The sequence below is a fragment of the Pollachius pollachius genome (genome assembly GCF_949987615.1).
Source record: "Pollachius pollachius genome assembly, chromosome: 19".
Classification (NCBI taxonomy): Eukaryota; Metazoa; Chordata; class Actinopteri; order Gadiformes; family Gadidae; genus Pollachius; species Pollachius pollachius.
The window spans coordinates 15662921-15676623 of record NC_136952.1 but is presented as its reverse complement, the minus strand read 5'-3'; the positions used below and the strand labels follow the sequence as shown (position 1 = coordinate 15676623).

Genomic DNA, 13703 nt, shown 5'->3' with positions numbered 1-13703 from the left:
GTGTTTTCATGAATGATATTGTCGTCACCACCCATAACACAGCCACAAACCATACCTTGGAATATGTTGGTGTTTATAAAGATTATCAGCATTAATTCCACGGCATTCAGAAATTGCAATCATGACTTTAAACATGCATGCAAGAGTAATCAATCACTCTAACATATACAAGGCACGTCAAGACATCCAAACTGTTCAAATAGAAACAGAATTTAAAACGGAATTTGCATCCCCACCCAAACCTTCCACTGCAACGATCACAAGGCTAAAGACAAACGCAATCTGGATATGAGTCAAGAAAAGTTGCATGTTTTTATTAATTTTTGGTCCTATATATATGATATATATATTATATATATTCTGGTGTCTAACAGCTGAAACCGAACACGACCGTTGTACTCGTAGTAGGTTGTACTGCGTCAACGCACCGCTCGTATTCTGGGTCAATCGCGCCCCCTGGTGGCCAAGAAGCGCCCCAGCATGCAGAGATTATGAAATTACAATCCCTTTATTCTGGTGTTCGTATGTTCAGTGAGAATAAAGAGAGGAAAGAGTGATTTTTCCATCTGGAAGATTGAATCAACAGCGGGAAGAGTATGGTTGACTTACTGCCTTTCGCACGCATGCACACACACCGCAGACACACACGCACGCACACACAGCTACAAAAAGGCATGAAAACTACATACAGGCATCAGTTTTAAAATTGTAAGACCAGTCGATAATCTCAAACATAAAAGGTGAAGAGAGACAGACAGACAGGCAGGAATGAGACAGCCAGCCAGGCAGTGTGGAACAGGAAGGCAGAACAACAGTTCACCTAAACAGGTCAACCATCTGAAATATAGAAGTTACAGAAAGATAGACAGACAGACGGAGAGGCCGGGCAAAGACACACAGACGAGCTAGATATCCTGCGGAGTGAGGGATTCTGGGAAACCTCCCTCTAGCTTATGATTCTTTAAAAACGTTCCTTTGATCAGAAAGGTGTGTGTGTGTGTGTGGTGAGGGGATCAGATAATCTCATCTGGGATGGGGGGGGGGGCGGCCTCTTCATTCCCCCCTCCTCCTCCTCCTCCTCTCTGGAGATCCGGGTCTTTCTGTAGTCCTTCAGGTCGTCCAGCTACGTCATCAGTTTCCGCCGCCTCCGCAGCAGCGCCCGCCGCGGCCGGAGGGCGGGGGGTCTTGCAGGTCCACCCCCGCCCGCGTCCGGCCCGCGCTGCCTCCCCCCGCCGCCGGGTCGCTCTTGGGGAGTTTCTTTGCTGCCGGGGAAAACACCGGAGGAAGGAGATTAGCAACACGCAAACACTGCCTGTCAATTCCTCCATTCATCCACCTGTGGAACATTCCTCCTTCTGTTCTGTATCCATCTATTCAAACAAACACCATCGTCTCATTCATCCACTCATCCACTCATTTTGGGTGCGGCAAACTTCCCCAGAGTGTAGATTTAGCATTCCATCAGCAACTCTGTGCCATGTGCTAGGGGTGCCTGTGGCCTTCTGATGTCACACGGACGTTTGCAAACGCCGAAAAAAGCTACAGACGTACCCTATCCCCAGCTAGCCTGTGACACAGCACACAGAATATCTTAGGTAACCAAAGCAGGATTTATTCTGATGTGATATGCTGCTGGTGAAGTGCGCGGGCAAGTCGACGCATGGCCATGCCATTTATAGACACCTGGCTGAGCTCAGAAAAATGGCAAACGAGTAAGTCGAGTTTAGGTAGCAAACCTGCGGAACTGGCGTCATTTTACAGGTTTCGGAAAGGACAAAAACCCAACTATGAGCCAGGATTATGTCCTATTACATTGTGACTTTGCTTTCAAAGAGCGAATGTGCCTGCTCGGGTCACTGACAGTTATTGTTTCTGTACTGAACAATTTACTCCAGACTAATTTGTGAATCTTTTGCAGAAGTCGATGCAGAAAGATTTAGGAGCTTCCAGAACATTCACAGAACCTGGCATAGCAGATACATATAAGCCTCTTTACGGATATAGGGAGTTTCTTATCAATGTTTTGAACCGAGATTATATTTGAAGAACCACACCAGGAAGTGGACTTCGGTAAATAGGCGTAAGAGTAGGGCTGCTAGATTATGGGAAAAATCATAATCACGATTATTTTGGTCAATATTGAAATCATGTATCCAGCTATTCTTTCTATTATTTTCTGTTCTGCACTTTCTATAAAACATTTAATAAAAAAATCGATTATATTAGTTTTGTGATCGTTCAACTCAAAAATCGAAATCGAGATCCTAATTCGATTAATCGCCCAGCACTATGTAAGAGTGAAAAGGATGATGTCTAGGATGATGATAATGATGATGATGACAATGATGCCCTTACCAATGGCCATGAAGACTTCGTTGACGTTGAGGGCGGTCTTGGCGGAGGTTTCCAGGAACAGCAGGCTGTTGTCGTCAGCATAGACCTGAGCCTCCTGAAACACGTTCAGGTTTAGAGTTGGATTAGAAAACCAACTGATCAAGACAAGACTAACACAAGTGATAAACACCATTAAATAACATCACCACAGTATACATATTAATAGAGCTATTCAAGAGACAATGGCAATATTACCACAAAAAAAGGGCTCAAAATAATCTAATTATTTTCATGATAACCGATTTGATTTATTTTTTCATTTGTAATTCTGCAAAGAGGTATATTCTTAGTCCATTGGTCTCTTTGAGAAAATGCAGTTCCTTATAATGCTACATTCCCCTACCATTTCAACGTTTGCCAAAATAGCTTCAAAAACATTTTACGATTCACCATTTAGTCATTATTCAGATGCATTGGCCAAAGTAACTTAGAGTACAAACATTAATAGAGAGTAGGGCATCTTGCTCAGGGGCTGCAGACATTGGGGTTCGAACCCAGAACCCTTCGGCGGGGAGACAAACACCCTAGCCACTGTCCTAACATAGTTATTGCAGAGGATCTAGCTGGAGGTGGGGTGTGGTGGGGTGGGACTCCTTTCTACCTGGTGCTCCACAGCTCTTGTGTCAGACATGTCTGCCTTGTTCCCGGCCAGAGCGATGACGATGTTGGGGCTAGCCTGCCGCTGCAGCTCCTTCACCCAGGTCTTGGCTCTCGAGAACGTGTCCTGGAGGTAGAAACATGTTAGTCTGATAGCGCTCACGGCTAATGGTAGTTAGCCTAAAAATTATAATAATATCCCCTATGGTATGAATAAAGTAACCATCTACCGAAATTATTCATTGACAGGTCCCATGGCAAGAAAATCTCACTTTATGAGGTTTTCTAACATTAATATGAGTTCCCCTAGCCTGCCTTTGGTCCCCCAGTGGCCAAAATCTGCGTTCGGTGTAAAACGAGCACAAGGTGTTCTGCTCGCCTTTGAAAAAATGGAAGCTCAGGTGCGCTGATTTGGAATGTGGCCCCATATGTCGTCATAAGGGGCCAGGTTACCTCCCCTTTCTCTGCCTTGCCCGCCCAGAGAATTTGGCCCGCCAATGAGACAATGAGCTACGACCGTGCGAGCGCCACGTGTGTGTGTGTGTGTGTGTGTGTGATTAAACACACTGTAACACAAGTGTTGTACACTTCTTTGTTACTTGACCAGCCTCTCTCCTCCTCATAGTGGCTCGTAGTGGCTGTAATTTTGCACCACGGCTGAATTTTGGGAACGTCTTCAAATACTGTGATAGGGGCCCTTAAATATCCATATTAAAGTATCAATAAAGTAGCATGCCATGGGACCTTTAAGAAAAACAGTTGTGGGATAAGATTACAAACTGATAATATAATAAGTATTGTATTAATATCAACACAAATAACTAAATAAATAAACAAAAACATACATTTAGTGTTTTGGAACATTTACTGTAGAAAGAACACCATGTACCAGATCAGAGACAACATAACATAAGGCATATATAGGGTTAATTTAAACATCAACCCCGACATCACAAATAACATTCTAAAATGGCCACCGGAGTGACGACGGCGGAGACACTCACCGCGTTAGTGATGTCGTAGACCACGATGGCGGCCTGCGCTCCACGGTAATACATGGGCGCCAGGCTGTGGTAGCGCTCCTGGCCTGCCGTGTCCCAGATCTCAAACTTCACCGTCGTCTCGTCCAGACATACCGTCTGGGTGAGGAAGGCAGCTGGAGAGGAGGGGAGGGGAGGGGTGGGGAGGGGTGGGGAGGGGAGGGGAGGGGGGAGGAGGAGAGGAGAGGGGAGGGGAGGGAAGGAGGAGAGGAGAGGGGAGGGGAGGGAAGGAGGAGGAGGGGAGGGGAGGGAAGGAGGAGGAGGGGAGGGGAGGGGAAGGGAGATGAGGGAAGGACCGCGGCCGACCACCATTGTTATCGTTAACCCTTCAGTGACGTAGCAGAAGCTTTGATGTAAAGAGATTTACAGTGAATTTATACAGATGCATGAAGGGGCAGGTCCTGGTCAGGGGTGTCTGGCCTACAGGAGTCTGCAGACATTGGGAGTTTGAAGTCAGAACATTTCGCCTTTAAGTCACACCCTACCACTATCCTACCCTCCTGCATGTTTGGAGTATTCAATTTAAAACCCATGTGAATGGCCAGCAGGTCTTTCTTATCTAATGAGACACTTCCGTGTGAAACATGAGATTTGAGTGGGAGGAAAATAACACAGCGACGTGGTTGAACCCTCAGCGATCAATGGCCAGGTTCACCCCTGAAGCCGAAAAGCTACCTCTCCACTCTGCCACACCTAGAAAACTCTGAGTATACTATGTGTGTGTGGATATGGGACACTCTGTCGGACCACGAAGGATGTCGATGGCAACGTCCGAGGGAGGGATACGCTTCTCAGGCATCTATAATGCCGTGGGTCGTAACCATTGGGCTCGGGGGGCTGGGGATGGATGGGTAGGAGGAGGTTCTACTGAGAAATAATTGAATAGAATCAATAAAGAAGAAATTAACAGCTCAAAATTCTAAATAGTGAACTATTAACATGAACTAGTTCATTTTAATTTGTGTGAACTGAACTATGAGCTAGCTCTTGTGACGTGTAAACTTACCCAGCACTGGGTTTGGTTATCTTTAGGCAGTCTGTTTATGGAAATAGGGCCTCTAGATACCTTTGACTTTTTTATTGCTTTATCAAAAACGTACTATTAAATATCAATAGCTTATAAATCAGATATCTCTAACCATCCCATGCCCATATTAGGAAACCCCCAGTCCCGATGCTATTCCCCAGGTCTCAGATATTAGACTTTCATATCTAAATATGAATATTAATCAAATTCCTTATTTAGATTAACAGCTAGAGACTGATGACAGACAAGTTCAAATCTGGGTGAACGGTGCCTTTCACTTCCTTCCGATCATATTTTTTTTCAACTAATCATTTTGCCGGAGGCCGGGATTTGTAAGCACGTCATTAACATACATGGAGCATAGAGTCGGCCAGCAGATATAAACTGTAAAGTGTCAGTAAAGGTTTCAACAATGTACAGACTGGTTACTTTGGATGTACACTTATTTACCTCCCCTACTGAAAGATTCCACCGTGCAAAAGAGTTTTCTTCGATAGAACATCCCCATACCAAACTGCACACAGGCTCTGAGTCCTGTTTCATTCCCCATTTCCCCACTGAAGTTATTCTGCTTTTACATAGTAGGGCTGCTGGCTGACCGCAGGCTACCACTGTGATGTAGCCCCAGTCCCTTACCTCCGATGGTGCTCTCCTGGTACTCCTGGAACTGTCCCTTGACGAAGCGCAGCACCAAACTGGACTTCCCAACCGCTGACTCCCCGAGCAGGACCAGCTTGAACTGGAAGATCTTATTGGTTGCCGAGGTGGCACTGGGCCTGCTGGCCGCCATGGACGGACGCTGTTATTGGTGGGTTGTCACAAACTGACCCTATCCCAGACACAGATGCAGGCACTGGTGGTGGCTGAGTGGACCGAACCTAACGATCCCTCTTGATCTCAGGTCAGAGGCGAGAAACGGATGACGTCCTGTCATGCAGTGACACATAAAAAACAAAATGTAATATTATTATTATTAGTAGTATAACAATTCCAGTAATATCTGGAATTTTTTGAATAATATCTATACACATACACACAAACATTATACATGAATAGTTAATGTAACAGTATACAAAATCCACAAAACAATAACGACATTCATGACTTTACAATTGACCATTAACACACCAAGTTTATATCCCCTATTGTCGCCCCTAGCAGTAATTTGAGCTGGTGACTTTAGGCACCTTGGGGTGTCAATTGTTGACAAGTTTTGACCTTAAACAACAATGGTACGGACAGAAATCTAGGGAGACACATCGGTGCACAATGACTCTCAGTACAGCATACATGATTGTTTAGTGAGTCGTACAAAAGGCTGATTAATACTTTTAGATATTTAGATGTCATTAAAATGACCACAGACCGTGGTTAAATTTAAACTATACAACCTATCAACCAGTGATCGCTTGAAAAGTAGAATTTAAAAGCATACGTTGTCTTTACCGGGGTTATTGGGCTGTGCGTTGTCTTTATAAAACAGTTGGATCAAGCTTGACTATACTTTGTTCTGCTTTCTTGACCACTTTTAAGGTTTTATTTTAGCAGCCCATGCTAATGCTAATCCACACTTCCGCGTTTAGGGACCCACCATACTTCCTGGATTCGCCCGTCACGTGATTTTTCGCAGCCAATCAAACCTCTCGGAGATTACTCAGTATAAGCAACATAAAAAGTGAGACATTCGAGACATTAAAGACGCAATGGAAAACATTTTTTTACTTTTTTATTTACTTTAATTTAGAAAATATTTTATTATTTTAGGTGCAATATAGAATAATCCTGTACTGGATTCTTTCTATTTCAGTTTTTTATTGTGTAACCACCAGATGGGGCATGGGGAACGCCAATGCATATTCTGAATAGCCCACTTTATGATACCAGTAGGTCTGTTCTTATTCGTTTGGGCATCAACCATTTCACTCGTTTCGATGATCTATGAGCTTTAGGTCTGAGATGATTCGATGTAAATAATGCAAAATTTTGTTTTGAACCTCGACACACATCCAAATGAGTGGGGGTGGTGGTGGGCGGGGGGAGTATATCTGCTTCTGCTTCCTTCGGAGTGCTGACGTTCACATAGATTCAATTGTCAATTATTTGATCATTTTTGGTCAGACATGTCAGACAAACTACCGACCTCCGATGACCTCGCGTTCACCCTTAAGCAGTGTCCGTCTGCGGCTGACTGTCGGCCAACGACGCTCTCCAATCACTTTCATTACCAACATGTCCCGTCCCACTCTGCACTGCTGGAAGGCGAGAAGGTGTGGGTATCTGATGTCCGCGGAGCACCACGCCGTAATATGCTCGTATTATATGTCCTCATCGGAACCTGGATCCACCGACTGTCAAAACCACCCGTTGGCTGCAGAGCCAGTAACCCCCAAATGGATGAACCCCCAATCAAGACATGAACGCTGGGGCGGGGCGGGGGTGGGGGAGAACAGTGCGCAGTGCACATTTACTAAAGTGTTTGTTTGTGAATAAATTCAATGCGCATGCACAATTGGGTAACACAATCAATAGAGAGACGTGATATTATAGCCAAGGTAATATGACCGCAGGCAGATGAGGTGGGATAGGGGGATAAACTGTCAGCACACTTCTTCAATGTTGAACGGTAGTCGGCGAGACTGTCCAACAGGTTTCCAATTTCTGGAGAAAGACTGTTCTGTTCTTGACCTTAACTTAACCCTCATAGGGTGTTCGTATTTTTGTTACACAGGAGGTGCTGCTGGGTCTGGTGGACCCATTGCCTTTTAATTCAACATAATCAAGCTTTTTTTTTAAAATACTCACCAGATAGTTACTTCAACCCAATTGCAAGAAATATAAACAACACATATGTTAAATTTGTTCCCTTTCCCTTTGTTAAATCACATTTATGAGTAGAGGTGCCACTCGTTTTTCTTTAATTTTTTATTAAAATGTAACAAAATAAGGAAATGCATCATAAACAGGCATAACTGGGAAACATAAACATAAACATACTCAGTAACATCTGTCTGAACAACAAATTAAGGCATTTGAACATGGCAATTATACTTATATCAGACTATACCACACATGAGGGGCAGAGTCTTACTGTATGTGCATTGCATATGTATTTTTTGCACTGCTTGCATGTATATTGGGTTTTTCTGTCCATCATGGGTCCACACGCTTCACAGCGTTTCTTTTTGGTGCTGCCGGCCACAATCTAGAATAATGAAAAGATAAGGATATTTACTAACACTCCTCTTCTCAGAAACATGAATTATTATACTACAACCTCATCACGCACTTACCTCTGGCTCTGCAGATGGTGGTTCTGTAATTTGGCAGGATGGGGCACCATCATGTTCCTCCTGAATCCTCCTCACAATGGCTGCAGAGACTGGAGTTCTTGGAAGGTTTCGTCTCCTTGCAATGTGAGGTCTCACCAACGTTTTCCCCAATTCCTCGAGAAAGAGACGCCTCTTCTGCAGCTTTCCCCTATTCCACTCTGGGATTTGGGCTCTCCAAATGACGAAGGCGTTGTACGCGGAGATATCCAACATATCAAAAAATATCACCAGAGGCCATCTTAGGGTCTTCCTTTTGCAGCTGTAAGCTGTCACCAGCTTATCGAGGTTGTCCACCCCTCCTTTTGTGGCATTATAGTCCATGATCATTTCGGGCTTTTGATGCTCCTGGCCACAGATTCTCCCGTCCCTGTGCAGTGTACTCATTAGCACCACATTTTTTCCTTTCTTTGGAACATACGATGCCAGGGTCGTGTCAGCCGTTTATGCAAACTTCGATGACTGGACAGGCCTGTCCTCTTTTTTCAGCAGCTGGGGAGGGAGCTCAGTCCTGTTTTTGCGCACTGTTCCCAACATAGTCAGCTTCCGCTTTAGCAGCTCCTGTCCCAGCTCGTGTGATGTGAAGAAATTGTCGCACGTGATATTGTGTCCAGAAAGTCCTTGAGCCAAATCGAGGACCACTCTCATGCCTTGATTTTTCTCAGGGGCTCCTCCATGGCGTTTCCCTGTGTAGACCTGCAAGTTCCATGCATAAGATGACGCAGCATCACAGGCAGCCCAAATCTTAATTCCATACTTGGCAGGCTTAGATGGTATATACTGCCGAAATGGGCAGCGGCCCCGAAATGGCATCAGCTGCTCATCAACTGCGACATTTGGCCCAGGATTGTAAAACAGGGGGAGACGGGCCACCCACTTGTCCCACACCATCCTGATGGCAGCTAGCTTGTCTCTTTGCCGTCGAGCTGGTCTATCATCACGGTCATCAAAACGGATGGTCCTGGAAATTATTTTGAACGTTTCCAGAGACATCGTCGACCGGAAAAGTTCTCTGCCAGTTTCTTCATCCCACAGGGATTCAGTGGCCTCCCCATTGGACCTGAAAACACCAGCAAGGATGAGAACCCCAAAGTAAGCATCCAAACCGGTTTCGTCCATAACCTTCCACCTCTCTCCGAAAAACTTTGCTCCCTTCTAAATTGGTGCAATCCAGGATGATTCTTTTGATAGGGGATGGCATGAAAAGGTCAAAAGAAGACTTGATGTCTTGTGCATGAGTGACTGCCAAGCGTGTAGGTCCTGGTAGCATCCGAATCACATTGGCAGCCATGCGGGGGGGTTCATTTTTTGAGCAGGTAGACCATTCAATTCTGCCATTTTTTGACATCCATATGTTGTCATTTGCAAGCTGCTGACAGTTTAGTCCAATGTCTGGCTGCTCAATGGCTGGTTCTATGGCTGGCTGCTCACCGGCTGGTCCTGCGGCTTGCTGCGCATCGGCTGGTCCTGGGGCTGGCTGCTGGCGGGCTGGTCCTGGGGCTAGCTGCTTGCGGGCTGCTCCTGAGGCTGGCTGCTTGCGAGTTGGTCCTGGGGCTGGCTGCTTGCGGGCGGGTCATGCCTGCTCATGGGATGGTCCTGGGGCTGGCTGCTCGCAGGCTTGTCCTGGCTGCTGAAGGGCTAGCCCTGAGGCTCTTCTACGTTTGGGAGCTGGCTGATTCTGATCCTCCTCTTCAAACTCAGTGTCAGACTCGGATTTTTCAGAAATGTTGTCCTCACTTTCTGACACTATTTCCTCTGCATCACCATCAAATCCCTCTGTCTCTTCAAAAAACATCTGTAAGGCAGTCTGAACAGAGAATCGCTTTGCCATCTTGATCAGTCGTGATAAGATGGCAACGTGATAAGACGCTGACAGAGCCTTTTTATAGTGTCAGGTCCCCAAACTTGGTTCCCGCAAGTCAGAGGGTGAAATGTGTGGGAATATGGGTGAAGATAGTGTTTGGTTCTCCAATTTTGACACAATGTTGCAACCTTGTGCGGGAACAGTGGGCGCCCACTGTGGGTTCTCGCACCAAGGGTACGAGAACCTGCTTTACTCTCCTATCTCACACACACACACACACACACACACACACACACACACACACACACACACACACACACACACACACACACACACACACACACACAGAGGAGGAAGGGAAAATTAGGGTGCACAGGACCTTTGATTTCCACATTTAAACTAGCTCCGGGTCCACTGGACCCGAACACCCTGTGTGTAATATAAATGTGATGGGGGGGTATACAGGGGGGGGGTCATTGAAAATGTTTTCTGATTCATGTTCCTCACAGAAAATGAGCCAAAGCCAATGAATCTTAGTTCAAAAAAATAATTATTTGTATCACTTTGATTAAGCTAAAAACTGAAAACGGGTCCCACAGACCCGAACACCTTATAAGGGTTAACTTATCTTGAATGCCACCATTTTAATCTTATCCCCTCTTTGTTTTAACTCAGGGAGCAGTAATCTAGAGCTTTAGAGCCATACTCTTTTAATGATTAAATAAATAGCAAAAATAAAAAAAATCATTTTACACATCATTTATTTTATATAAATATCCTGGACAAAATCTATTTATTATAATAACTTCATCTACATTCAGCATCATTGCAGAGAATTCTTTCCATCTAAATAATCATGTCTCATTTGCAATGAATGAATGTCTTCCCTAAAAAGTTTAAATTATAATTACGTAAACTTGCAAGTCAGCCCTTCTAAGAACAATTTCAAGTAAGATACATTGGGAGGCTCTACGGTCTTAGAGGGTTCCTGTCCCCTGCCTTAACGTAATGGGCCTACTCCCAATTTACATGTCAATTTTTCTTCTCATTAAAAACTAATTGCAAATAAACTAGGAATTCCACAAGATAGAACAAACATAGAGGTGAATTCATAATTACAAATTAGCTTTATTGTGATGCGTGTCAATTCACCTTCTCCCTACAAATGGTACAGAAAGGAGTATGGCCCATTTCAAAATGGGAATAACCCTGGTAAAGATGTAACCTTGATGACCTCCGACCCCAGCTCTGCTTTAGTTGCAGAGGTCTCTCCCACAGCATCTGGCATTCATAAGTGTGGGCTGCGATTGCATCAGGTAGCAGTCGGACGCCTTCATGCAACGTCTGAAGTAATTCATGGCTGATAGGAAGAAAGAAATACGATAACTATTACTACGTCAACTACCATCTATAATAAGATGACAAACGAAACAGCACAAACAAACAGCAAAGCAGCCACAACCTGAAACATAAGATCTTAAGTAACAAGAACACAGGGGAGGAGAGCGAGTTATCAACAAGCGAGACATGACTTCACCGGAGGAGGAAGACCGGTCAGCTAAAGAGGAGCATGTATTGGAACGGATAGAAGGGCATGTGTACTTACGGGCGGGAGGTTGGAAGACCACAATGGCACACACGTTGTTGGATCCATAGCAAGTCTCCACCGTGTTGTGACAGCCTTTACCTATGCATCGGTTGCACCTCAGAGCTTCTCCTACAGATCAAGTATATTAGATATGAGTGGTTGGTATTCTTTAAGTTGGCCATTTAAAAAGAGACGTTTGGGACTGTACACCTCTACTCACCAAAGCTGAAGGCCAATGCAAGCACCAGAACAACCGCTAAAGTCTTCATCTTTCTTCTCTCTCTGCACTGATCCTCTTGCTTGTCTAGAAGAATAATTTGGATTTGGATAATGGGATGGAAGTGTCTACCCCAGTGGCTTGACCGTATTTATAGAGGTGTCTGATACCTTGGGAATTTCCAATGTTGCAACAGCAGGGACATTCCTCACTTTGTCCTCACACAACTGTGACTCTTCCCATGTTCTAGATCAGAGGTGAGTAATAGAAAGTGACTCAGATGTTGTTCTATCTGGATTGATTGAGAATTATTTGTATTGAATACCCCTGTTCTAGATTCTAGAGTCAGTATCACACATCATATGGTATTCCATGAAAAGTATTTTTTTTCTATCTCTTGTTTGGCTATTCTCTTGGACTAACTAAGACATGGTATTGAATCAAATGTGTGGACAACATAGACATGAGCATGTTTACAGTGTACACACAAGCCTATGTCAATCAAACGTCCATTATTATGCAACAATTGTGTGTTAATACTTAAACAGTGATGACACAAATGACTTAGAAAGCCAAATATAAGTTTCCAGTAATCGTTAATCAATAATAAAATCACACATTTTGTTTTGATATAAATATCTGAACTCTAGAGATCTACATTCCTTATGTTTATACATATTTAATATCTATAGAGAGAGAGTTATTATTTGGGCATTGATGATAACCAATACACATTGAAATCTCAGTAACCTTTTTTTGTATTATTTGGAGAAAGGATTTCCAATACGGTGTGGGTTAAGCGGCTATTGTGATTTATTGATGCTTTCATATCAAGAAGTGTTGAAAAGGAGTCATTACAATGTAAAGCATGCTGAACCTTGTCATGGAAAACATCTATATTGTCCAAATGTCAAGGTCAAATCTGTCTTGGACCTTGCTGCATAGAGACTACAGAGTGATGGATATTAGCCATTTTGTTTCTTTGCAGTGTGGATGTTTGAATAAACAAATACAAAAATGTTCAAGTAACAACAGAATAAAACAAAACAAAACAAGATTAATTGAAAGCAATAGAAAATAAATGGGTTTTTAATTTATTTTTAAAAGAAGTTACAGTTGGAGCAGATATCATTCTGTTGGTAGTTGGTTCCAACAGTGGACAGCATAATGGCTAAATGCCATTTCAACCTTCTTAGACCTGACCCTAGGCACAACCAGCTGACTCAATTCTTAATTGTACTGGAAGCCAATGCAAAGACCTGAGGATTGGCGTGATGTGTTCTCTTTTTTGGATTTTGTTAAAGTTCTGGCAGCAGCATTTTGAAGTAATTGCAGCCGCCTGATTGACTTTTTGGGGAGGCCAGTGAAGGGGGTATTGCAATAGTCAAGCCTGGATGATACAAATGCATGCATGAGCTACTCTAAGTCCTGCTTAGATACGAAATCTCTGATCTTTACTATATTTCTTAGGTGCCAGGAGGCTGTTTTAATTGTGGCTTTTATCACAAAAACTAAGATCGCATTCAAGATAACACCAAGATTCTTTACATGGGTTTATGTCTGAAGACTTTTAGACTCTAAGTAAGCACTGAGCCTTAGTCTCCCTTCTTTATTCCCAAATACAACTATCTCAGTTTTATCTTTCATTAATTCTAAGAAACTATTTTGCATCCAGCTATTCACTTTTTCAATGCACAGGCATAAAGGGTC

At 43.8% G+C, this 13703-nt stretch overlaps 2 protein-coding genes across 3 annotated transcripts; both read right to left on the bottom strand.

Annotated features, from left to right (window-relative positions):
* Positions 1–293: 293 nt before the first annotated feature.
* Positions 294–6645, bottom strand: LOC307090485 (ras-related protein Rab-5C-like). 2 transcript variants are annotated; one of them, XM_079757155.1, is made up of 6 exons: positions 6494–6645; positions 5695–5985; positions 3996–4147; positions 2996–3118; positions 2356–2449; positions 294–1262 (listed from the first exon to the last, which is right to left on the bottom strand). In XM_079757155.1, the coding sequence occupies exons 2-6, from the start codon at positions 5846–5848 to the stop codon at positions 1132–1134; spliced, it is 654 nt and encodes a 217-aa protein (XP_079613281.1). In that variant the 5' UTR covers positions 5849–5985; positions 6494–6645; the 3' UTR covers positions 294–1131. The 2 variants fall into 2 exon arrangements, with proteins under 2 accessions (XP_079613281.1, XP_079613280.1); XM_079757154.1 differs by having other exon boundaries at positions 6505–6645.
* A 4796-nt stretch (positions 6646–11441) lies between these two features.
* LOC307090274 (phospholipase A2 inhibitor and Ly6/PLAUR domain-containing protein-like) lies at positions 11442–12045 on the bottom strand (the record flags this gene model as incomplete). The annotated part of the gene is made up of 3 exons (XM_079756851.1): positions 11442–11548; positions 11795–11905; positions 11997–12045. The coding sequence occupies 3 exons, from the start codon at positions 12043–12045 to the stop codon at positions 11442–11444; spliced, it is 267 nt and encodes an 88-aa protein (XP_079612977.1).
* Positions 12046–13703: the final 1658 nt, after the last annotated feature.

Excerpts from the sequence above, each read along its gene's own strand:
- LOC307090485 (XM_079757155.1), bottom strand. The coding sequence starts at position 5,848 with ATGGCGGCCAGCAGGCCCAGTGCCACCTCGGCAACCAATAAGATCTTC. Across the intron at positions 4,148-5,694 it reads CCAGGAGAGCACCATCGGAG|CTGCCTTCCTCACCCAGACG; the intron begins GTAAGGGACTGG and ends CCTCCTCTCCAG. Across the intron at positions 3,119-3,995 it reads TCTACGACATCACTAACGCG|GACACGTTCTCGAGAGCCAA; the intron begins GTGAGTGTCTCC and ends TTCTACCTCCAG.